The sequence below is a fragment of the Phascolarctos cinereus genome, unplaced genomic scaffold (assembly GCF_003287225.1).
Source record: "Phascolarctos cinereus isolate Bilbo 61053 unplaced genomic scaffold, phaCin_HiC Scaffold_2;HRSCAF=192, whole genome shotgun sequence".
Lineage (NCBI taxonomy): Eukaryota > Metazoa > Chordata > Mammalia > Diprotodontia > Phascolarctidae > Phascolarctos > Phascolarctos cinereus.
In genome coordinates, this window is record NW_027555625.1 from 165,243,286 (window position 1) to 165,270,734 (window position 27,449).

The 27,449-nt window shown below is 35.7% G+C and overlaps 1 protein-coding gene across 3 annotated transcripts in view; it reads left to right on the top strand.

Annotated features, from left to right (window-relative positions):
- TASP1 (taspase 1) overlaps positions 1-26,043 on the top strand; it is a 277,878-nt gene extending 251,835 nt beyond the window's left edge. For all 3 annotated transcript variants that reach the window (XM_020986166.2, XM_020986172.2, XM_020986182.2), the window contains one exon: positions 25,063-26,043. In XM_020986166.2, the coding sequence (XP_020841825.1) occupies positions 25,063-25,155 (93 nt within the window). In that variant the 3' untranslated portion in view covers positions 25,156-26,043. The remainder of the gene's footprint in view (positions 1-25,062) is intronic.
- The last annotated feature ends 1,406 nt before the right edge of the window (positions 26,044-27,449 follow it).

Genomic DNA, 27,449 nt, shown 5'->3' on the forward strand with positions numbered 1-27,449 from the left:
AGCAACAAATTGCATTTTACAAGGTAGTAGTTTATGTGCTACTGATAGGTAATATACGCAGAATGCATCTCAAATTGTTTATCCTTTTGTAGACTAGCTGTAAGAGTTGAGTAGCAAATGATCCATTTGTTCCTTTTAAAAAAGTTCTACCACTATTTCCAAATGTAGCAAGTTAATTTTCTGTTCCATCCATTTAAATCTGGAACCAGGAAATAAACATTTCTTTGCATCAGGTTTTTTAGAAATCTAGTAGAATATTCCAAGAGATAAAACTATGAAAGACACACACACACACACACACACACACACACACACACACACACACACACACACACATTTGAATGATCTAGTTGTCTTTAGCAAAAAGATAATTTCTTTGGAGTGGTAGGTAACATTTTTGTTTATGTCCAGCTAGCCTTATACCTTAAGCTTTTTCCAAATGGTTTATTGACCATTACACTAAAGGAAGAAACTGAATCAGCTCAAAGAAAGAATCAGCAATTTTTGGCAAGTACATTAATCATTTAGAGACTTTAACCAAAATATGCTAGTATGAATGCTTCTTTTAATGATCTTTAATATTAAGATCATGTATCCGTCTAGACTGTATATGGAATATGGTGTAAGGTGTTGGTCTAAGCCTAATTTCTGCCAGACTTCTTTCCAGTTTTACCCCCAGTTTTTATTAAATAAGGGATTTTTTCCTAGGTCATTTGTTTTCCACTTTATCACCTACTAGATTATTAGATTCTATTGTTTCTGATTCTCTCCTGTCTAGTCTGTTCCATTGATCTCTCTCTCTCTCTCTCTCTCTCTCTCTCTCTCTCTCTTTTTTAACCAATGCCAGGTGGTATTGGTGACTGTTGCTTTATAATATAGTTTGAGGTCTAGAAGTGCTATTTCCCTACTGTCCCTATTGTACTTCTTTTCATTATTTCCCTGATTTTCTAGATCTTTTGTTTTTCTAAGTGAATTTTATTATTATTTTATCAAGCTCTATAAAGTATTCCCTTGGTAATTTGATTGTAATGCCATTAAAAGTATAAATTAATTTTCATGATATTTTACAAAATTTCATGATGTTGTCATTTTTATTACATTGGCACAACCTAGGCATGAATATTGAATTTGAGGTTATTCAAATTGTTCTTCATTTCTTAAAGGAATACTTTGTGATTTAATCCATACAAGATTTTATGTGCTTTAGGAGGATGATCCCCAGATATTTTATGCATTTTATAGTTATTTGGAATGGAATTTCTGTTCATATGACTGCTTCTTGAGTTTTATTAATATGTAGAAATTCTGTTGATTTTTGAGTATTTATTTTGCAGCCTGTAACTTTGCTGAAGCTGTTAAGTATTGTTGATGTTGCTAGCATTTCCAAAATAATGTCAAATAGTAATGGGGAGAGTGAGCATCCATGTTTCATTATGTATTTATTAGAAAAGGTTCTAGTGTATCCTTATTGCGTATGATGCTTGCTTTTGATTTTAGATAGATGCTTTTTATAATATTAAAATAAAGTCCCTCTATGCCTGTACCTTGTAGGGTTTTTAGAGTAAAGGTTTGTAATTTGTCAAAGGTTTTTTATGCATCTGCTAAGCTGATCGTGTGGTTTGGGATGTTTTAGTTTTTTATTTGATTAATTATGTTGATTGTTTTCATAATGTTGAGCCAGCATTGCATCCCTAATATAAATCTCATTTGGTCATAATGAAAGATTTCTTGGATAAATTGCCATCATCTGTTTGATAGGATAGTGTTTAAAATTTTTGAATCAATGTTCATTAATGATGTTGGCCTGTAGTTTTCTTTCTGTATTTTATCTGTTCCCAGTTTAAGCATTAGGATTACATTTATCTCATAAAAGGATTCAGGTAGGGTGCTGTCCTCAATTTTTGAGAGTCATTTGTGATACTAATTTGTGAGAATAATGTGAGAGTAATATGGGTACTAACTGCTCTTCAAACATTTGACAGAATTTTTCTGTGAATCCATCAGAACCAGGAATTTTTTATTTGGTAATTCCTTTACATCTGTATCTATTTCCTTTTCTGAGATTAGGTTTTTAACGTCTCTATCTGGTCTTCTGATAGGTTGAGTATTTTATATTTTTTAATGTATCCATCTATATCTTTTGTATTCTCAGTTTTGTTAACATAACTTTGTACAACATGTTCTGATTATTCTTTTTTATTTCTTCTTGGCTTGCTGTGATTTCACCTAGTTCATTTGCTATTTTATTGATAGGATTTTTCCTTTTTAATCAAATTAAATAAGAGTTTATCGCTTATGTCTTTTCAAAGAATTAGCTTTAGTTTTATTTATCATTGCTATGGGTTTTTTCCAATTTATTTGTTATCTAATTTTTAATATCTCCTCTATCCACTGCACCACCTACCTGCCCCAGCCTTCTAATTTATTAAAATGGATATTCGATTTATTAATCCTCTCTTTTTCTATTTTGTTCATGTGTATTTGTAAGGATATGATTTTTCCCCTGAGAACTGCCTTAGCTACATCACAGAAATTTTCATATGTTGTTTCATCGCTATCATTTTCTTTTAAGTAATTATTGTTTCAATGATTTGTTCCTTGATACACTATATTTAGGATTTCATTTTTAAGTCTTCATTTGGTTCTGTGTCTTTTGTTTGTGGTTCCTGAACCAATTGCTATTCTTATGGTCTGCCTTTTTACATTTGTTTGTAATATCTCTGTTCTCTAGTACATGGCCAATTTTTATAACAGTTTCATGTGGTGCTGAGAAATATATATATTCTCTTGCCATTCCATTTAGAAGATATATCTTTTAACTCTATTTTCTCCAGGAATTTATTTAGTTCTATTTATTGTTTTGGTTTAGATTATTGTTTGGTTAGATTTATCCAAAATTGATAGAGGGATATTGGAGTTTCTGGCACTATTGTGTTATTCTTGTGTCTTCTTGTAGCTCAGATAATGTTTCCTTTATGAATTTGTGTGTATTTGTGTATAAGTTTATTACTGATATTGATTCGTTGTCAGATTCCTTTTAGTATTATGTAGTTTCCTAACTTATCCTATTTTATTTTTTCACTGTTTGTTTTTGCTTTTTCAGATAGCATAATGGTGACTCCTGCTTTTTTAGATTTACTTCATGCTTAGTAAAAAAAAATTCCATCCCTTCAGTTTTATTTTGTGGATATCTATGTTTTTGAATGTTTCTTGTAAGTAACAGATTGTAAGGTTTTGTTTTCTTATTCAGTGTCACTTTTTTTCACTTTATAGGTCTGTTTAATCCAATCTCATTTAAAGTTATGAGTTAGATTTATATTTTCCTCCATATGTCTCTAATATTGATTTTTTTTTAAATTATGATTTCTCCCCTTTTCTATTATAAACATAACTTTACCTTAATCTTTTTTTAAGGTGGCCCTGTTCCCGTTGTCTCTCTTCCTCTCATCTTGATCCCCTTCTCTCTCATTTATTACCCTTTTGCCTTTGGTGTTTTGCTTATTAGTTCCTCTATCCTTCTTTTATCTGGTTATATAATTCTATTTTCTTTATTTCTTTCTCAGTCAAGTAGATTCTTCCTTCCTCTCTTCCCCTTCAAGCATTCTTCTTCACTAGCTTTTGAAATTTCATTTTTTGCATCCTTTCCAAAAGAGATTTCTCTCACTCTTAATTATCTGTCCTCTTTGTCTGCTCAAGACCCTTGCTCTTGAATTCATGACCACTATATTTACCTGTTCTTTCTCTCTTTTTTTCTCTATTTCTTGTGCAATCCAAGCTTCCAACATAGAGGATCTCCTCTTTAGGTGGTTTCTGCCATTGCCCTATAGATCTTGCTGCATGGGTTCCAGTTTTCCATTGTGACCCACTCCCAAAACAATTCCAATTAGTTCAGATGTCAGAGAGGACCCTGTCCCATAGTTAGGCCCCTCTCCCACCACATCCTTGATTATGCAGCCCACCACTGATCTATATACCTCCTTTGGTTACCTTTTTTCCCTATTTGCCTCAAAATTCCCTCCCTACCTTGGTCCATTCTCTCCCACATCCCTGGCCCCAGTTGCCCAGAGAGTTCCTACTTCTTCCCTTGAGGTAGGATGAGCAGACTTTTCAAGTACCAAATCCCCCAGACCACATTCAGCCCAAGGTCTCCATCTCCCTTCACAGATCATCTCTTTTCATATGTAGAAGCATTCATCAGTGGAACACCCTCCTATCACCAAAGCAAGAACTCCTTCCTTTCTCTCTACTTTTTCAATACTTTCTTCCACCTCCACATCTATTCCCCTGTAGAGTCTTCTTTTTCTAAGACAATAGCATTCTCTACATTGCTAGCACTATGTTTGACCTGGGCACATCACACATTTTTCTCTATCCTCTTGTACCCTTCCCCACCTGTCATGTAATCTCATTCAAAAAAAAAAAAGCAAAAAACATTGGTTGACCTATAGGGAATGTGTTGCCAAGTTTTGTCCATAAAGCCCCATGCCTGCCTCATTCCTATTAGCTCCACCAGACTTCTGCCTTTATCCATGTCTCTTTGTGTATATTTAGAAAGATATTTCCTTCTGACACTTGATGCTTACTACCCGTGTGACCCTGGGCAAGTCACTTAATCCCTGATTGCCACACCAAATAGAAAAAAAAAAAGATTTCTTATTCGTCTATCTGCTGTCGCTCTGTTGCTGTCCTTGACCACTGCATTTTTTCACTCGTGTATTGTTGTTGTTTGGGGTGTTTGAGATGCAGATAATCTCTCTTTTTTTTAATGTATGGTTAAGCTTAATTTAAGCTTTGGGGCAGCTAGGTGGCACAGTGGATAGAGTACATATCTTGGAGTCAGGAAGGCTCATCTTCCCAAGTTCAGATCTGGCCTCAGATACTTACTGGCTGTGTGTAACTCTGGGCAAGTCACTTAACCCTATTGCCTCAGTTTTCTCATCTGTAAGATGAGTTGGAGAAAGGAATGTCAAACCACACCAGTATCTTTGCCAAGAAAACCCAAATGGGGTCTGGAAGAGTCAGAAATGACTGAAAAATGACAACAACAAAAAAGCTCAAATTTTTGTAGGATAGATCACCCTGGGCTGCAGCCTGAGCTCCACTCCTTTTTTGGAATACATTATTCTGTTTTCTCCTGTGTTTTTTTGGTTTTCTTTGGGGAAGGTTGGGGGTTTGGTTTGTTTTGGTTTGGTTTTGGTTTTTTTTTTTGGTGGGCAAAGAATAGTCTTGCATTGTTTGAATTTCCTTTCCTTTATATTTGAAGGTCTTTCTCCTGATCAGTTGCAGAACTTGTTTCTCAATTGAATTGTTAAATTTAATGCCCATGTGCCTTGAGTTTGTAGCCTTAGTTTTTTTTTTTCTAGAGGTGATCTGTGAATTATTTCAGTTGGTATTTCATTTGCTTTGTTCAAAAAGTTTTGAGGAATTCCTTCTATTGTGGTATTAAGGTTTTTTTGTTCTATCATGTTCTTCTGAGAGGCTTATGATCTTTTAATGTTATTGTTTTTTCTTCTCTTCTAGATTGTCTTTCACTTCTGCGTATTTACATTCCCAGTTTTCTCTTTTGTGTTTTTTTTTTTGGTGAGGCTTGCCATCACAGATTCCAGTTTTTCTGTTCTATCCATTATTTTTGCTATTCTGCCCTCATAATTCTCATTTCTCTTTTGAACTACTCAGGGACAAGGTGTTGTGCATCCATAGTCTCCTCGTCTTCCACAGAGTCCTCTGTCTCACCAAGATCTCTGCCTTAAGTGATTTTTGGCTGGTCAGCACGGGCCCCAGCTGGATATTGCGCCCTTTCCCTAAGGCTTAGTGAAGTGCTGCCCAGAAAACACACACACACACACACACACACACACACACACACACACACACACACACATCTCTCTCTCTCTCTCTCTCTCTCTCTCTCTCTCTCTCTCTCTCTCTCTCTCTCTCTCTCTCTCTCTCTCTCTCTCTCTCTCTCCCCCCCCCCCCACTGGTACTATGGGTTTGTCCCTTCCAGCACCAACAGTTCAGAGCTTTGTATGGCTAGTGCTAAGGGGTTGTGAATACCAATCTTCTGACATGGCCTAAGCAAACTTTCACACCCTGGATCCAAGGTCTCCATGACAATAGAAGAGAGGAGGAACTGGGGTTTGAGAGTGGGTTTTATTTTAAGAACCTTTTGCAATCTTCTTTTGGATTCTGGGTGTCCTAGACAAGGGGTGGGGAACCTGCAGCCTTAAGACCATATGTGATCCTCTAAGTCTTCAAGTATAGCCCTTTGACTGAATCCAAACTTCATGGAAAAAACCCCCTTAATTAAAGGATTTGTTCTGTGAAGTTTGAATTCAGTCAAAGAGCCTGACTTGAGGACCTACAGGGTCATATGTGGCCTCGAGGCTGCAGGTTCCCCACCCCTATCCTAGACTATATAGACATCTGAAGTTGCTTTATTTTTAGTACTTATTTTCTGTTTTGGAGAGTTTTGAGAGACTGTGAGAACCAGAGAAAGTGTCTAGTCCTTTTTTTATCACACGATCTAGAAGTATCAAATACTTCTTTTAAAAAATACAATTTTATGATCCAACCATTTTGGAGAACAATTTGGAACTATGCCCAAAGGGCTACAAAAATGTGCATACCCTTTGATCCAGCAAGAGCATTTCTAGGGCTATATCCCAAAGAGATCAAACAAATGGGAAAAGGACCCACACGTACAAAAATATACATAGCAGCTCTTTTTGTGGTGGCAAGGAATTGGAAATTGAGAGGATGCCCAACAATTGGGGAATGGCTGAGCAAGTTGTGGTATATGAATGTAATGGAATACTATTGTGCTATAAGAAATGATGAACAGGCTAACTTCAGAAAAACCTGGAAAGACTTATATGGTCTGATGCTGAGTGAAGTGAGCAGAACCAGGAGGACTTTGTACACAATAACAGCCACGTTATGCAATGACTAAGATTGTTAAACTGAACCTTTCTCAGCATTATGAGGATCTAAGACATTTCCAGAGGCCTCGGGATGGATAATGCTGTTCACATCCAAAGAAAGAGCTATGGAAGTCGAATCACTATCACTTATTTTTACCTTCTGTTGAGTTTTGTTTCATCTTTCTGATGGTTCCTCCTATTGGTTTTAATTTTTACTTACAACTTCACTAATGTGAAAATATGTTTAATGGATATGTAAATGTAAAGCCTATATCAGATTGTGTGCCGTCTTGGGAAGGGTGGGGGGGAGGAAAAGGGAGAAAAATTTTCAACTCAAAAGCATATGGAAAAAATAAAAAAATTTAAATTAAAAAAATACAATTTTATATCTTTGCAAACTTGAAACTTTTTTGTCTGAGAATGTTTTAACTACATTAGTCACCATCACCTTTACAACATCTCTGACATGCATTGCCTTCTCTTCACTCCACATAGATGCCACCTTTTTTTAAGCCTCCCTTTCCCCATTGCCAATGCTTTCCCTCTGAGGTTACCTCTGGTTTCCTGTATGTATATCTTTTCAGTATATAGTTGTTTGCTTGACTCTGCCATTAGAATGTGAACTCCTTGAGGTCACGGACTGTGTTTTTGCTTGTCCTTTTCTATCTTCAGCACTTAGAACAGTGCCTGGCACATAGTAAACACTTAATACTTGATGATGTTTGATTAGTTCCTGATAACCTTTGCATATAGTCTGTGCATGCCTATGATCTCTTGGGTATCGCATTCATCACTATATGTGTAAGCCTAATTGTATGATGCTACCTTATATATGTAAGCTCAGTGATATAAAATTATCTTATATTCTCTGCATCTAAAATTTTGGCATATTGGGCAGACACAATTGCAACATACAGGAAATGTAATTATACCACGTCATGAGAAAAGTATACCTCACAATGACAAGTTTTGGTCCAAGTGCAAAGTGATTATTTAGTGGGGTTTCTTTTGCTTCTCCTGTTTGGCAATAGCAAAGGTAGTTAAAGTCCCCAAACTGTGATCATATGTCATCTCACTGCTCTGTAGATATTAAAGGAACTGTAAGTCTCAGAAGAATTAAAACCAGTATAAACTACTGTATACTGCTGATGAAGAGTTTTCAATGCAGTGTGGTTTGTATGGATATGGCAGTGGACTGTGAAATGGCTGTTTTACTCTGACTCACTAACAACCATCTAACTTTATGCAAGTTACAAACTTCTCTGATGTGGAAAGTATTTGTTATATTCATAGTAAAGGGGGATTTTTTGAAGGATTTGGTACTGCCTAAAAAGCATGTGGTGTCTCTACCTAGTATAAACACCAAATATTAGAATTATTTATAGGAACTAGCTGTAAAACATGTTGGTAGAACTTTGGTTTGTCTTTTACATTGGCTGTTGAGGAAAGCTAAAGTTGTTTGGTGTATTACCACATGGTTACTGAATTTTTAGGGGTTGCAAACACTAGCATCTGGAAAACCAGATTATTTGTCTTTATTACCACCCTTCTACAACAGTAATTAGATATTCAAATACTATTAAGTCTTTATTCAATACCATTAAATTCAGGTGCCAGTATAAAAAAGCATATCTTTATGTCTGAGCTGTGCTTTTAAAAAAAAATTATCCTTGGCGTACCCATTCTACTTCATCCTAAATAAAGATTAAAGTTTCTTTATAGTGGTTATAACCTGTACTTTTGATGTGCTATAAACATAGCAACACTAAATATGGTGGAAAAACAACCTTTTAATAGTAACTAAATGAGACATTTGGATATGGTTGAGCTATTTTCTCTATTTACATTCCTTTCAAATAGTTCTGTGTGTGATAAGTAGTAGGTACTGACAATTTACTTTTATACTTTTGAGCTGTCATCACTGTACTACACATGTTTGGACTATCCTGTCAGTTGCAGTGTTGAAAAGGCAGAAAACTCTAATTTGGAGTGAGGGTTTTATTAAAACTTTGCTATAGGAGATGCTTATCATAGTCCAAACTACTTGAAAACAGATTTTTCTTCACTTGGAATAGAAAGTTAATCTTTCCCTACATTTGGTTGCACCTATTTCCAATGAAAAACCATAAAGCCTGCTGGCTTCCCCACTGGTGATTATTTGTAGTATTAAAATAAAATTTTGAGTAATTGAAACCTAACTGAATAGAACCCTCACTTAACCAGAATATTTCTACAGTCCTCTTTAAACAGAGGAAGAATCTTATCTTGAGAAAACAAATTTGCATCAAGGATTTCATAATAAACAAGACCAAAAAATTTTTTGAGAGAATACCTGGGGCTCAGTAAATATCTAGGCCAGTCTCTTATAGCCACAGTACTTTACAGAAACAATTAATCTAGGGAATGACAGTAAGTCAATCAAGAAAGTTAAAGGAAGGGAGAACATTGAAACATAGAAGGGACAATGCACATAGGGTCAGAAGGCCTAATTTTGAGCCCAGCTTTGTCACCTGATAGCCACAAGACTTTGTGAAGGATGGTAATTCATCATATTTACATATCACTTTCTGATTTAGGAAGTGCTTTGCCCACAACAAAGCTGTGGGATAGGTAGTACAGATATTTCCATTTTACAGAGAGGAAGCTGAGTTGTAGAGATAGAAAATGACTTATCCCAGCTCACTCAGTAAGTGGCAGATTCAGTTGTTGTAAATCCATTGCTTTTTCCATCAGGTACCATTTAATCTTTCTGAGCCTTCCTAATCTATCCCTAATTATAACTTGTTTATAATAGTACTTTAAAGTTTGGAGTCCAAGTATTTTCTTTTCTATTTTACAAATGAGTAAACTAAGACGCTGAGAGGCTATGACTTGCTGCGAGGAAATTCAAACCCAAGTTACACAGTACTCTTTCATTTATTCCATTTAACCTTTGTACCAAATGACATTACCTCTCAAGTGGACATAATAATACTTATAGCACTGAACTTTTAGAATTGTCATAAGAAAAGTGGCTTGTCGACATTGTGTAATGATTGACTTTGATAGACTTATCTCTTCTTAGCAATGCAAGGATCTAAGACAGCTCCAAAAGACTCATGGTGGAAAATGCTATCCACATCCAGAAGAATAACTGTGGGTCTGAATGCAGATTGAAGCATGTTATTTGCTCTCTATCTCTATCTCTCTCTTTCTCTTTTTTTTCTTTTTTTGTTTGTTTCTTCTTTCTCATGATTTCTCCACGGGTTCAAATTCTTCTTTACAACATGACTAATGTGAAAATAGGTTTAATATGAATATATATATATATATATATATATATATATATATATATATATATGTAGAGCCTATATCAAATTGCACACCATCTTGGGGTGGGGGGGTAGAGAGAGATGGGGAGAAAATTTGGAACTCAAAATTTTGTGGAAGTAAATGTTGAAAACTAAAAATAAATAAAATTTTTTTTATAAGTGGCTTGTTATTAGTAAAGGGTCATATAATAGGTGTATCATTCATGGTAGAAGTATAACCCAATGTAATTCAGTTGGCAACCAGAAGGGTTTTCTATTTAAGTCCCATTTAGCCAGAAAATTAAGATAACTGAAATAGACCATTCCAAGCATTTGAAACAATCAGCACTTTACTCTTATAACTTATATTGCCTATGCTGGAAAATTCTAATGTCTTTAGGAGTTTAGATAGATTTTCTCTCTCGACTTATGTTTGAGTTTTAATAAAATACCATGTGTGGTTGGCTACAATCATGATACCCACTTCTTATTTCCTGTGTTAACAATATGCTTTATTTTTCAATTTTACAAATATTTATTAGTATTTTTTTCAAAGCATTACTATGTGCTAGGGATACAAAGATAGAAACTATTCTGTCTTAAAAGAGCTTACATTTTACTTTTCTCTAAAACATTTAATAAATGTGGGGAGAGGGGTTAGTGCTAGGAGAAAAAATGGTCTTTTTTTTTCCTTAAAGAATCTAATTGTTGGCTTATTTAATTGTTCATACACTGTTCGGTTTCAACAACAACAAATTATTGAATACCTACCACGTGAAAGGCATTGGATTTGGTGTTGAGGCCAAAAACAAAACAGCCTCCGCCTTCAGGGAATTTATATTCTACTGGAGGTAGGGAAGGGAAGGGTGTGGTGAGAGAAATCAAGAGATAGAGAAACTGAGAGACGTAGGCTTCGAGGAGTAGATGACACCTAGGTTTAGCCTGGAAGGATGACTAGGATTCTGAAAAGAAGAGATGAAAAAGAATGCATTCCAGGCATAATGAATGTTTTGTGGTAATTCACAAAGACAGAAAAGGGGAAGTCTAAATTAAGGAAATGGAGATTCCAGCCTGGATGGAATGTAAAGTTTGTGAAACACTGTAGTATGAGATAAGGCTAGAAAGGTAGGTAGAAGCTAGATTATGGAGTGCCTTAAAGTATAGTCCAAGGAATTTGGGATTAGGCCAGTGACATGGTCAGTGCCTAGCAAGATTACACCATAAACTGGCACAGTCTAAGTGTGTTGGTTTGTTTTTGTTTTAATTGTTGAGATTTCATGTTATGTGTATTATATGGAGTTTTTAAAAAATTCCTTTTGAAGGTGTTACTCAGAAAATTATTTAAAGCAAATGCCAGGATAGGTTACTGCCACCCTTCTTTAAAGGTTGACATTCTCAAGGAAAAAGAAGGCCTGACTATAATATAGTGTCTCCCACCTGCATTTGTCCCTCTGGATTTCTCAGTTTGAACTTAAGATATATCTTCACCAATGAATATATCTCCTTATTTACAGGTATAGTAAAATATTTTATGTGGAATGGTAGATAATCTTTGAACAAAGAAGATTCAGGATCATCTGAATTTTATAATCTTTATCTTTAGTTCATTTCATATGAGGTAATCAATTTTGATAGTTCCATTTAAAAAAAAAACAGCAGCCTGAATCCTCCCTCCCCTGTTCTTTATATGTGTGGTGCTGATAATGTAATTCCTGCTGCTTGAAATTGATTCATTCATTTTACATCAATGACTTTGAAGCAGTGAAAGTTGTATTAGAAAGTGCTATGGAGATTGTATATGAACATAGACCCACTTAGGTCTGTAGCCTCTGGAAATGACCACCTACCTTCATTCTCTTGTGTCTTTGGTACATACATACAAAGACTCCCTGTGGTCTTGTTGAACTGGCAGAACCTTGGCAATTGCCTCTCTGCAGAGGTTCTAACTGCCTACCTTTCTGGATTGAATAACATGGCTCTGCGTTACTCTCCAAGGGCTTTAGGCATTGTGACATGATCATTATAACTTTAAGTTTGCAAATTCAGCCTTTATAAAGAGATTTATTTTTCCCTCAAAAAAACTGAAACATTAGATATTCTCTAACTAGTTTGCAGTGGTGCCTTAGCCATCTGGGCCAAATTTAACAAGTAATGATTTTGCCTGAGTTAGATGTGCCTCTTTCCTCTAGACCTCCCTACAGATTTATTATTGTGAATGTTTCATACCTTATTTTTAAAATAACCTCTTTGCTAAAAGAGTTTAATAATTTAAGTAATTTAAATAATAATTTCTTTAAAAACTATTATTTTAGGAATTCATTTCTTTTAAAACTTGCTCTGAGTGTAATTTGGTACTTTTCTCACTAATCCTTAACTTTCTTTTATCTACTTACCCTTGGAATCAAAAGCTTTTTCCAAGTCGATCCATACTTATCTGCTTGTTAAGTAAGCATCAAACTGACCTCAGGCTATTTATCTTTTAACAATCTGACATCTTTTTGTCTTACCCTAAGTGGGTCTATTTGATTCAACTAGTATTTGTTAGGTACTTCTTATGACACATAACAATACATATACATTGTGCTACAGGCCAAAAATGCTGTGCAGTGGCTTTATAAATTCCCATGACCAATAAAGATAACTTTTTCCTTTGCAATGAAGTTCTTTCCTTCCTTCCTTCCTTCCTTCCTTCCTTCCTTCCTTCCTTCCTTCCTTCCTTCCTTCCTTCCTTCCTTCCTTCCTTCCTTCCTTCCTTCCTTAAAATAAAAATAAGTTTTATTGATACCTTTTGGATTTATATCACAGCCATTTCAGGATATCCATACTCTGCACCCAAATAGGCTTATAATAAAGAAAAGCAACCAACCAACATAGTAGGAGCATCTAACAATATATGTGACATTCTGTATCTGGAGTCTTCTACCTCTCTCCCAGAAAGACTATAGTCTTTTGGAAGACACTTTAGAAGTCTTCTAGTCTAATGCTCTTATTTTACTGATGAAGAAACTGAGTCACAGAGACATTAAGTGATTTTCCCACAGCCGCACAGGTTAACTCCAATTTATCCTATATATATCTTGTTTGCACATAGATACATTTGTGTATGTTGTCACTCGCATTAGACTGTGAACTTGAGAGGAAGAATTGGTTTTTTTGCTTTTCTTTTATCCCTGACACTTAGCATGGTGCCTGACACTTAGTAGGCATTGACCTAGTGATAGAACTGTGATTCAAACCAAGGTACTATGTATCCAGATTCAGTGCTCTTTTGCCAGGTGCTTCCTCATCTCTTTTCCAGGGCCAAGATTGTTCATTAAAATTATTCAGCACTCAGCTTCATCTTAGAATTATTTCCATTTACATTGTGGTAATCATGCATATTGTTCTTGTTCTGCCTTCTTAACTGCCTGAGTTCATATGAGTCTTCCCTTCTCTGAATTTCTTATATTTGCATGTAATAATATTCCATTACACTCATATATCGCAATTCGTTTACTCATTTGCCAACTAATGAGTACTCAATTTTGGATACCACACAGGTGTGGCTATGGCTATTTTGAGGCCTTTCTTTCTTTGTCTTCCTCGGTGTGTATGCCCTGCCCTACAATGGAGACTCTGGATCAGAGGCTGTGAACAGTTTGGTGACTTTTCTCACATAATTGCAAATTGTTTCCTAGAATGTTTGGACCACTTTAGAGCTCTACTAACAGTGTATTAGTTGCATTAGTTCTGCTTCCTTTCTTCACACATTGTAAAAGAGGAAAAGAGAGCTACATAATGGCCTAATGCCACTGAATATAAAGACCCTCATAACTAGTTTGAGTATGTTTTTTCTGACTTTTTGCATTTTAACTTTTTTTCAAGGCTGTGGGAGGGAAGTTCCTCAAACTTCCTTCTATTTTTTTTCTTTAGCTAGAACTGAATGCAATTTAAATTTCATACAATATTCAGTTACTTCCCTAATAGCCTGTTACTACTAGCAATGACCTTGTCCCTTCAATTGTCTTAGATTCTATAGCAGCTTTCTTAAAGGGCCTGAGTCCTTTACAATTGAACCAAATATTTTGAACAAAATTGAGCAGAGAAATAAACTGGTTTCATAGCCATATATGTGTATGTAAGAAAGATTGTATATGTGTCTATACACACATACATACATACATACCATACCCATCTTAGGTTGCCCTAAGAGGAACCTAGTGAATATGTGTGTAACATAAGGCTAGTTCTAGCCAGGGAAATTTGAAAATGGGTACTTAGCAAAAGAGGCAATATGGTATATGTGGGGGCAGGGGGGGAAGCAGTGTGTGTGGTAGAAAGGGAACTAGAGGACTGGATGTTAGCAAACATAGGTTTGTGTCCTAACCAATAACTAGGGATTTGACCTAGAATGAATGACTTAATCTTTCTGGGCCTCACTTTCCTTATTTGGAAAGAAGTTGGATTCTTTGTTCTCTAAAGTCCATTCCAGAGCAACAGTCCTATAGTGATACAGCAAAATGATTTTCATGCAGAATCCCTCATTTATATTTTGTTGTTTACTGTTGCTAATGTATTTGTGGATCCCTAGAGTGTAAAAGCTTCATATATAGTCCTGCAGTTATTGTCTTAGACCTGGAGTCCCTAAAACCCATTCCTAATTAGATAGGACAACTTGTAAGAAGAGCTCAGTATTACAGGGAAACAAGCTGGGAGTCTTGGCACTTTTTGCAGTCACACTAGGGGCTAATGTGGAGCAATTATAAATGTTCATTTTGACTGAGTTGAGGAAGGCATTCTGTAGAGCAAACTGAGTCTTGTAAAAATTCTTTGTCATTGCCCATGTCAGAGCAATAAAAAGAGAGCAGACAGATGATTTTGACAAGAAAAGCTTTTTTCAAAGAGTTTGTGGATGATTTTTATTTTCTACTTCAAATTCTTCTCTGACGCTAAAACAGAATTCTCAGGAAGCAGTCAATTATACAAGCAGTAGTTTCCCCCTTTATAATATTTTCAACATTAATAGGTCATGAGCTGTTTATTTCTTTTAAAATCAAAAGTACATTTCTCAAGCTATTGTTGAAGGCATATTGTCTAACAGCTCACCAACTCAAAAGCTTTAAAAATGAATATTTCTTAGTCTCACAAATAAAATCTTTCCTAACAATGAAAGCTAGAGCTACAGCTATGTGGAAGCAGCAGCGAAGCTATTTGGCGCCACTTCTGATTTGAGAAGGGAATGAACTCTTACTGAAATGGCAGCAGTCAGAGAGCTCCTCACTTTGGTGCCAAAGGAAAAGACCCTGGACCTGTTTATGCCACAGTTGCATGGGCACTACTGAGTGGGTATCCTTCTTTATACTTCAGCAAGTAGAGGTACAACCATCTGCTTTCAACATGTTGGGTAACACAGCTTCAACTATAGATGACAATACATTAAGGGGCCATGTTTTCATTAGTGAAAGGACCCCCCCCCACACTCCAACACAGATTGCAACCAATCTGTAACTTAGATAAATTTTAGTTGACTGAAACTCAGAGAAGTTAAATGATTTGTCTGTGTGTAATGCTAAAAATACATTCAGATTAGAGGCAAATTTTAGTAAGGTACTACAAGTACTACAAGAATTCTGAAGCTGTATAATCTTAATCCTCTCTGGGTCTCACCTTTCTCATCTGTAAAACTCGGGGTGGGGTAGACTAGGTCAGAGGTATCAAACTGAAATAGAAATAGGATCCACTAAACCATGCATAAGGATCACTGCAGGCCACTTACCGACTTGAAAAACTACATATTAACATTATCTATGATCTATCATATTTGTTTTCATGTTGTTAAATATTTCCTGATTACATTTTTAATCTAGTTCTGGCACATATTTGACACCTCTGGGTGTCTAGGTAACCTTGAAATTCCTTCTGTAAATACTGTGAGCCTATGAAAATTTATGGAATTTAGATATTATAGAACCAGAAATAATGAATCACTTTGGGGATATTCAGAATTTAAAAGTTAATTTTAAAATATCTAACTTTAGTTTTCATTTCAACAGCTAATTTAAAGACTGATGTTACTTTCTCTTGCTCTAGAGAGAGTTTAGAGAGAGCACATACAAGCATAATATATGTATAGTATTTAAAATCCTTGAGATTAGCTTTATTCTGTCTCTCTATGAAGCAAAAATTTCTTCTTGTTAAAAAGCAAAAAAAAAGTCAGCTGATTGTTTTATCTACTTGATGCCAAACAGATTTATTTTTTTAATAACTGAATTGACTAGTTGTTTTGATTTTGTATGCCTTTTATATGTTATCTATAGTGCCTTACACAGCCCAGACACTTAATCCATATTTAAGATAAAATTTATGACAGAGAGAGAGAGAGACTGTGCCATAGTAGAAAAGATAAGACAAAGATCCAGAATATGTTTTCTAGTCCAATTTATACCACTAACTAACTCAGTGATCCTGCACAAATTATTTAAATTTTCTGGCCAAGTCTAGTTTCTTCATATAAAAATGAGGTGATTAGATTTTTTCATATAAGATACCTTTCTCCTCCAAATTTTTATGATTTTATTTTTCATTGCATTTTTCTTATACTTTATCTCCTGTCATTTGGGGCAAGGAAAAGAGGTTGGTAAATAATGGAAAATTTTAGTATTTTGCAACTACATGTAATGCTTCCCTCTCTTCACAATACATATATGAATACACCTACCACCACCATCACACACATAACTTCATTGACTAATCAAATTAACTTTATTATAATAATAGCTAGCAATTATATAGTGCTTTAAGATTTGCAAATATTTTACAAATACTGTCTCATTTAATCCTCACAATAATCTTAGTATATAAATGTCATTATTGTATCAATTTGTAGATAAGGAAACTGAGGCAGACAGAGGTAAAATGACTTGCTCAGAATCATACAGCTAATAAGTGTCTGAGTCTAAATTTGAACTCAGGTCTTCCTTATCCCAGGCCTACCACTCTGTCCACTGTGTTACCTAGCTGCCTCTTTCAGATATATAAACTGGGCTTCCAGGAAAATGCAGGAAGATGTGGACTGATTTTTTTCCCCTACTCTCAGGGACAGATGAGAAGAGGACAAGTCCATAAAGGTGAGATGGTCTTGATCATATTCTAAAATTCATCTTTTTAAAAAATAGCTCCCCTGACTAAATCCTATTCTCTTCTAGAAATAATTAAATATAGAATGAATATAGATATTCAGAAACAATTTAGTATATTTGCATAGCCAAATCTGGCCTGGCCTTAGTGATGATTGAGAAGCTGTTTAGTGTAGTAAATAGAGAACTGGTCTCAAAGCCAAGGAGACGGGTGCAAGTCCCATCTCTAACAAATACTGGCTATGTGACTGTGAACTGGTCAGAGAACTTCTCAGTGCTGTAGGCAGCTGTCTAAGAGTGTAGGCTGTAGAAAAGCTGTCAGCTGTCACTGGTCAACGGAATTTCTTCAGTTGAGGGTTTTCTATACCAATGAAATCACAGCTCTGTTTTCTGTCCTTACCTATGACCATTACTCCAGACACAGATTTATGGATTATCTCATAGTGCTCATATTTGTATTACATATTATGAGGCTTATGAAATTTATTTTTACTATGCATTTTAGTTAATTACATGCACATCTTATCTTTTAAAATACTATAGATTGCAAACTCCTTGTAGGCATGCATCATGTCTTATTTATTCTAGCAACCCTTTAAGTGCTTTGTGCCTTAATAAGTGTACTCTAATAAGCCTATAATAAGAGGCACTTAACAAGTATCTGTTGAACTAAACATAATCTGTCCTTTAATGGATCTTTCAAGTCTCTTGTTAAGGTCAGAAGAAGGAATATTTTCTTTGTTGACTTAAAGGTAGTACAAGGCATAGTGGGAAGAAGTCATCAAAAGTTATTCTGGAGGCAGCTAGGTGGCTCAGTGGATAGAGCTCCGGCCTTGAAGTCGGGAGGACCTGAGTTTAAATCTGGCCTCAGACACATGACACTTAACCAGCTGTGTGACTCTGGGCAAGTCACTTAACCCCAATTGCCTCACCAAAAAGAAAAGAAAAAAAAAGTTGTTCTGACCCTAAAACAACATACTCTTTTCATCAGACATCAGGAAAAGACTAATTATAAGTTTATTTTAGGAATATTTGGATGACTTTTATATGCAAATAACATACAAAGGTTTTTACCTTTTAAAGAGTCTGTAATATGTCCTTTAATACTCTACCTTACTGAAAGGGTTTTCTTTTGCTTCTTCACCATTTGCCATTTGTTAATGTTTCTAACATGGCATTGTACTGAGTAGTGCATCTTTTGAAATGGTTATAGGAACTACAAGCAAGATGATTATAATATGGAGTCAGTTCCTCTATCTGTTATTTCTGATTTGTTGGACTGAACTCAGAATTATACTTTTAGGTTGCTGTTGCTAGTAACAGGACAGGAGGAAAATATTGTTTGTTTTTTAAAGCAGTCCAGAAACGCTAAATAAAATCAACTCATAATAAGAGCTGACATAGGGTGACAGATCTAGAGCTTCAAGGAGACCTCAGAAGCCAAAAAGTCCCACCCCTATGTTTTAGAGAGGAGGAAACGAAGGGAAGTGACTTGCCCAAGGTCACAGGTAGTAAAGTAGGTTTTGAAACCAAGTCTTCTCACTTCAAGGTCACTTGAACCTAGCCCGTGAGGTAGGTACTACAGGTATTCTCCACATTACAAGTGAGGAAGTTGAGACTCTGAGGGGATAGCTGACTTTTGGTTTCACAGCCAGCAAGTGTCAGAGGCAGGTTTCAAATTCAAATTTCAAATTCCTGACTTCAGGTGTAGCGCTCTTATCAACTGTGCCCCTCAGAACATGTTTCGAATTGTGGCCTAAAGTAAGGCATGAAAAACTATACCAATACAAATTTTTTAGCTTTTTCATTGTATTTTAATTTTGAATGGACATCATTTTGTCAGTGTCACTTAGTCTAGTGGCCTGAAGACTGGCGCAAGAATCTGCAAGTCTGAGGCCTGTGTCACCTTGGCAGCTAATTGTGGCACATTGTGTAAATTTCTTAAGTTTTCTATGCCACAGGTCTCTTATTTACAAATGGAGATTTTGCTTCTACTTCATTTCAAAGAGATGTTAGAATAATAAATGAGTGAAGTGTTTTAAGCCCCATTATCAGTGGTGCCGTATGGATTCAAGGCAATGTTATGTAGCCTGACAATTTTTAAGACATGTGCTATTATTTGATTTTCAGGATTTTTCTGTCTGTGACTTGTTTGATTGCTAGGCTGCTTGACTTAGGTACAAATCATGTAGAATTTACAGTGCCAATGGAGGATTGCCATAACTAGAAACATTAAAGACAAAAGCATGCTATTCTTTTTGGATTTTCCCCTCCTCTACCATACAGAAAGCTATAGAATTTTTGATCTGGAAGAAACCTTAGAGATTATCTAATCTGGACCTCTCATTTTACAGATGAAAATAGCTCAAGCCTAGATAGTTGAGGTGATTTGTCCAAGCTAGTTCTAGAGAAGAACCCACATCTTCTGAGATCTTGAGATCTATTCCTTACTGTCAACATCCATCTTTCTAACACCAATCATTAATGTCCCAATGATGGCACTTAGCTATGAATCATGAAGCACCATGATCTCTTAAAGATCAGAATTGTAGGTGACCCAAAGGATAATGGAAAGATGAATATCATGAATGTGCGTGTGTGTGTGTGTATGTGTGTACACATATACATATACATATTAATTGTTAGTAGTAGGACTCATGAAATACTAAAAGGCTTCCGGAGTAGAGGAAAAATTCTCATTATGAAAGGGAAAGGACAACAATTACAAGTTATTAGAAGGTGGTATGGAAGAATTGTGATTTCTACCATTGGGGGAATTACACATGCCAGTGGGCTCATGAATGCATTGAAGTAGCTATGTATAGTTAGCAAATTATTAAATGGTGTCCTTAGGGCTTAGAAAGATCAAATAGTTTCATAAAGTTGGCATCAGGTACATTTGTATTTATTATTGATGATGGGGTGTTTGGGGGCAGAAGAAGAATTTGGACAGTCTGTCCTTGGCTGATATGACTAAGACAGTGAGGGGAGTGTTTAGTACTTTGTGGGATTTGTTTAATCAGTTAAAACAATATTCTTAATTTCCTGCTTTAACTGCTTGCTATCTGCCTTCTGTCCTTATTTTGTAAAGAGCTGAGGTTTTTTTTTGAAGGTCACTAATGACCTTTTTGCCCATTTCGGTGGCACTTTCTCAAGTCCATATTCTCCTTGATGTTCTCTACAACATTTGAAGCTACTGAACATCTTTGCTTAAAATTATTGCTCATTACGCATCCACTATCCTACAAGAGTACCCTGATTCTCCTCTTCAATCTACTATTGCCTTTCCTCTGTGTATCTTAGTGGTCTTACTTCTCCTACCTAGTAACTATGGGCATCCCCTAAGTCAATGCTTGGTTCTCTTATCTCTCGTATTCTTTTCACTGCATTACTTATTCACTCTCATTTATCTACATAGGTGACTATCTTATCAGACTTTCAAGTAGGACTTGATGTTTCTGGAATTCAACAATGTATTTGCTAGCTAATAATGGGATTGTGTTACATTGCACAAATGGTTGGATATCTTCTTATGTTGTATTCAATCTGGTTTGGAAATAGCTTTTTGTACCTTTTCCTAGTAAAATGCAAGTATCCCCACTCTTCTTATCAGTGCTTTCTGAAAAATAGTTTTCATCAGTTCAACAAACATTTGTTAAGCATCTACCATTTACAAAGTGAGAGAGACAGTTTACAATCTAATGGAAGGAGAATAATACTCAAATGGTCATCATTTTTAAAAAAGCAAGTTCCTTTTCATTCAGAAATTTTGGGAGGGAGTAATCACTTTCATTTGCAGGGGACAAGGAAGATTTCATGAAGGAGGTATCATTTAAATGTGGGCTTACAGGAAGGGGAACGCTTCAGCCAGAGATGGAGAGGGGGAAGGGGAATGTAGGCTCCAGTCATTTAGTGATATGAAGAAAACCAGAGATATAGAAGAGAGCAACGTTAAAAAGGGTGTGGTAGGTAGAAAATAATTTATTTTTGCTGGAGGTTAGGTGGCATAGTGGATAGAGTACTGGGCCTGGAGTGTGGAAGACTGAGTTCAAATCCAACCTCAGACACACATACTGGCTGTGTGACCCTGGACAAGTCACTTAACCTCTTTCTGCCTCAGTTCTCTGATCTAAAAATGAGAACAATAATACTTCTTTATAAGATTGTTGTGAGGATCAAATGAAATAATATTTGTAAGACATTTTGCAAGATTTAAAGTACCATTTAGTTTCCTACACAGTGAATGGGGTAATAATGAAAGGTTTCTGAACATCTCAGTGAAGTGATTAGAATGATATATTATGGGGATTATGCAGAAAGCAACATGGGAAATATAATCTTCTTGATGTCAGAGACTATTTCAGTTTTAGCTTCATTTCTCTAGCACTGTGTGGCCCAAGTAGGGACTTAATAAATGCTTGAATTGATTTGATGATGAATTGTAGAGGAGATAGACTAAAGACAATAAAACTGTTGTGCTGAAATTCTGTTTTGTTATGGTCCCCCCACTACCCTACCAGTTTGTATAGTAAACAGGTATATAAGAAATCACTGTAAGGTAACAATAAACAAGGAATAGAAATTAAGAGTATAAAGGGGAATATAGCAGCAAAACTGTCTCCTAATTTAAGGCCATATCCAGAAATGATGTGCTAAACTGGGAGAAGCCAGCTGGGCCCCAGTAATGGCCTTACTCTACAAGTTGCAGATGAGCTCCAGACATGAGCAATAAAATCAGAGAAATATTATGCTAGCTAACGAAGTCTAAACTGGAATTGATAATTTTGGGATGATATTGATATGTTAATGAGTAAACTCCAAGATGGTGTAAAATAAGAGGTCATCACCCCAAACTGAACCTTATAAGAATGGGACCCAAAACACTGCCTCTGGAACACTCCTATGTCTGCCACAGGTCTGTGTTCCCCAAATGCTCCCCTCCAATCTTCAGTGACCTGAGTCATTCTACATGCTCCTCTCCTCCTTCCATCTCTTTCCTGCCTTCCACATCCATCTTCCACCCTATTCCCATTCTGTTGCAGTGCCGTCTGCCTCTGTACTCTCTGTGCCTTATTAGAATGTGACTGATGCATTGCTCCTTGCTTGCTGTCAGCATGATCTTTTCCAGCAAATATCCCAAAGAATCAGGTTTGTTTTTCCTGACTCATCTGGGGAGCCCTTTGTGGTCCCCTTCTTTAGGCATAGAGCACACGGGCTAGGACTTAATTTGTTCGTAGCATGCCTACACTGGGCTAGCTTGGTGCCAGGAACCCATTGATTGAAAGCAGCAGAGGACAAAGAAACTCATTCCCTTACCACCACCTAGGGATCTCCCTTCATAGTTAGGTCTTAATAGAGCAGTTGTTAAGAAGGCTGTTACAATAGTCCAAAAAAGAAGAATTTAAGGGCCTAAACTAGGGTGGTTACAGTGAGAATAAAAAAGGACTGGTTGCAAGACGTATTGTGCAGAGGCTCAGAAATAATGATTGAATATGACAATTTATGTGGAATGAGAGAGTCAAAGATGACTTCAAGGTTATGGGCCTAGAATGCTTAATGAATTAGTGTTTTTATCAATAGAAATAGAGAAGTGGGAGGGGAGACACTGAGTTCACAGAATCACAAAGTTAGAAGGGACCACTGGGCCATTGAATCCAACTTATATTTGAACAAGAATCCTTTTTAAACCCTATCCAACAAATAAATAATAGACTCTATACTCAAAGATCTTCAGTGAGGGAAAACCTCCTAAGGCAATACATTCTACTTTTAGGTGGCACTAATCATTAGGAAATTTTCCTTTACATCAAGCCTAACTTTGCCTCACTGCTCTTAGATCTTTCCTCTAGGACAAAATAAATCTGATCCCTTTTCCATATGACAACCCTTTAAATACTTGAAAAAGCCGTTCTCCCATCCTCCCAAGCCTTCTCTAGGCTAAAGTTCTTCATTTCCTTCAACTGATTCTTATATGGCATAATCTTGAGGTCCTTCATCATCCTAATTAGCCTCCTCTGTATGCTTTCAATCTTATCAGTAGCCTTCCTAAAATGTGGCATCAAAGACTGCATATAGTATTCCAGATGTCTGAACAGGGCAGAATACCTCAAATCGATCATCTCACTAGACGCTGGAAGCTATGCCTTTCCTATTGCTGTCTTTGGTGTAACATTGTCTTTTTTGGCTACCCTGTTCAGTTTTATGTCTGTTAATGAAGTGAGCCATTCACATGCAGATAGCAAGGTGGTAGTTGGACATATGTGACTGAAGGATAGAGGAAAGGCTGAGGCGGAATATAGATTTGGAAATTATCTGCGTAGAGGTGACTTTAAAAATGAAATTAGTGTTTGTTATTTTTGTAGATAAAGAGTAGAATAGAAACCAAAGGAGCCATAGAAAAGAATGGGTTTAAACAAATTGCCCTCTCCCCATTTTAGTACTCTTTAACTCCTAAAATTACTTTAAATTATTTTATACATGCATTGTCTTTTCTTATATGTTTGCATGTTATATCCCTCCCATAGAGTATAAGCGTAGGGACTGTTTTGTTTTGATCTTTGTATCTCTAATATGTATCATGGTAGGTACTTGAGAAATGTATCTGGAAGAACTGGGTTCATGTTTTACCTCTGACACATAATGACCATGTTGACCCTGAGCAAATCACACCCTTTCAGTGATCCAAGCAATTTGAAGACTGTAAGTTGTAGAACTGTTGCGAATCTGCATTAGTGGAAAATGTTTCCTCATCAGGAGTTACATATGCTGATGAAATCACAAATCTGTACCACCCTTTAAAAAAAAAGTTTGTTGAATTTAATTTTGAATGGCATGTGTGTTTGGAACCCCCAAATTTACTACCACAGTTGTAGCTCAGGCCTTAAATCATAATACACCAAAAGTTTAACTTTCATATTTTGTGATCTTTAGTATTACGTATTTGGCATCTTGTGTATATTTTTGGTCTCCTAAGAATATTAGCCATTGTGTAGCTTTTAATTTTAAATGTTGACAGCTCTTTAAATGGTTTTTTTGCCTCAGGGAATTATGAAGTGATCATACCTATGGGGTTATAGGCAGAAGTTATTATGACCTGAAGGACTGAGGGCTGTGTCTGTGTGACGCCAGTAGAAACTCTTCCCTGTCTTTTATTTCAGAGTACAACTGAAAAGCCAACCAGTTGTTAAGTTCTGTTGGCTTTATTTCTGTAATATCTCTTGTATCTGCTTCTTCTTCTTCTTCTTCTTCTTCTTCTTCTTCTTCTTCTTCTTCTTCTTTTATTATTATTATTATTATTATTATTATTATTATTATTATTATTGTCATCACCCAAGTACTTACTGTCCACTAGGACTCTTCCACTGTCAATTCTTCCTTCATATTGTTGTACTTCCCCATGATCATGTCACTCTTCCACTAAAAACCCTTCAGTAGCTCCCTATTAATTAATGCTTGTGTAATGATATTTAAAAATCCTTCACTCTTCATATAGGACCCTCCACAACTATACCAAACATCATTTAATCTTATTTTGATGATCCATAATGCACTTTAGTAGCTTGCAACATCCCAGTGATCATCATTGACATTAGCTATTTTTACTTATCAACGTGCAGAAGTGTCAGGTAATAGGAGAGATCTACTTAGGGAATCATGGTCGAATCAAGTTCTTTTTTTTTCTTTTTTGTGGAGGGTGCAGCACTACTAACATTCTCACCAATTTTTTCTTTTTCACAGACTCACATTTCAAGACTTCCTCCCGGTGCTGTGGCGGGACAGTCAGTGGCAATTGAAGGAGGAGTTTGCCGCCTGGAGAGCTCGGTGAACTGAATCCCTCTGGCTCAGCATGAAGTGTTTAAATGGCACTTGGGGGCCTGAGCTGGTTTTTAAACAGATATTGGGTATTTTATTCTCATTTTATCATTCTTATTGCAACCACGTGCACCATAACTTGAGACACAAGTGCTGCTGTAGTCTCTACTCTTAGTGATGTGTGAGTGTGTGATAGTGTAAGGATGTGACTATGTGAGCAGATGTGTGTGTGTGTGTGTTTTCCCCAATGGAATAGAATCTCTTTTTCCTCATTGTGCAAATAAAAACCAGGTATGATTAAATTAACATCATAAAATTTATACAATGTTTACAAAAATGAGCTAAATTTACAGGAAAAACATTTTGATTTATTGAAACTGTAGCAACTGTCTTTCCTGTTAAGTTTGAGGTGAACAGAATTCATAGCTAGTTGTTTATATGATTGAACAGTGGTTGTGCTACATTTATTATAATAATTAATGATAAAGGTTCTTTATTTTTTAATGGTTTAAGTGAATCCATTGGTGACTTAAACCCTTATTCTCATCCCTAATACAGGGCATTTTTCTTTAACAAAAGAATGGTTTCAGTGAAACAATCTAGCCAAGAATTAAGGCCAGACCTTTTTAAAACTAGTCTTATGATAAAGGTTGTACCTCTTTCCTCAAGCTTTTATAAGCTTAAATGTTGCATAGCTTCAAGCTCTATGTACTATATTATGAAATTACCTAAAAATAGAGTACAGTAATGCACAGTCTTTAGTTTGTGTATAATGGAATATTATTTGCAATGTAACATTGTAAATACGACAACAAAGTTTATGGAGAGATTCAATATTATCTTTGTTTCTTGTTTAAATATATTTTTAAGATAAAGGTGCAAAAATAAAACAAACATATTACTGTCTGTGGTGTGTAAGCGTCTTCTTCACCAGCTTTTATAATTTAAACTCTTTGGGCTAAGACTGGAAGAATATTTTGATATTTTCTAGAAAAGAGATTTTTTTCTAAAGACTAAATATGAATTCTACTACATACATAAAATCATTTGTTGCTTCTACCATTCTTAAAGTACACTTCTGACTTTTTTGCTGATTGCGTAAGAAATTATAATAAAGTATTCCTTAAATTTAGTGATTTAAAAAAAATGATCATCCCATGAAAGATCAATTTTTAGATGAGATGAGGCACTACTGTAAAAGTTGTATTGCCAACTCAGAAGACATGATTTTAGTTGATACTTAACTTCTCAGCAGATGAAAACCTTGTTGTTGTTTTTGATGTATGAGGAAGGATTATCAAAAAGATGCTAAAAATAGACTTGCACAGTGAGACAGGAAGTCCTATAATCATGACTCTGGATGGGAACTGATATAGTCCAAGAAGAAATTATACACTTCACATCAATGTATGGCAAAATTATAAAGGAAAGGCGAGCAAAATGGAGAGGGTATAAATATAAATGATTTGGGAGTTGTTGGCTTTGTATTCATCATACAGGCAATTACATTTGTTTTGCTATTTTCTGGTAGACAAGTTGGTGCCATAATATATGTTTTTCATTCTTAATAAGGTTACAAAGTTAGCAGGGTTGGGATTACTAGTGGGGAGTCTTTGTCCTGAAGCATTTTCAAAGACATGTTACCTGCTGTCAGTGTTCCTTTAGGAACTGGACTGAATATGTATAACCATTAGGATACTTTGGGGTCTAAAAATAATCTGATGTATTTCACTAGGAATGCTATTTCTTTCATCATCCTTTTGCCTTTATTTCACTCCCATTTAAGAAATTTGTTTTTAAAATTCTTTTTATGAAGATAAAAAATACTTTGCTTTCAACAATTGCAGTTGGTTCAGAACACTTGGTTTAAAAAAAAAAGGTTGTTTTTTTCCCCAGTTCTCCAACCATATTTATTTTTTCAATCTGAATACTTTGTGTGAGCAGAGATAGAAAGTTAAACTAAGAACCAATAGGTTGTTTTTTTTTAATCCTTTTAAACATAACAGGTAAGGGAAATTTTCTCCTAATAGGAGCATAGGGTAAAGAAGAGAATAATGAAAGAAATTGAGATTTTTTTCTTAAACATACTTGGAGTTGACTTTACACAAAAGTAGAAGCTAATAAGAAAATAAGCACCATGTGCTCATCTGGCCAATGTCAACAAGATTCAGAAACAGCTGTATTTGAAATATCTATTTGTTATTACATGGACTGTTTAATCAAACCAATAAACACTCACTTGGATTCGTAGAGCCCCTTTCCTCTGAAGAGCTTAGCAGTAGATTCCAGCTTCCATGAAGATAGATGATCAG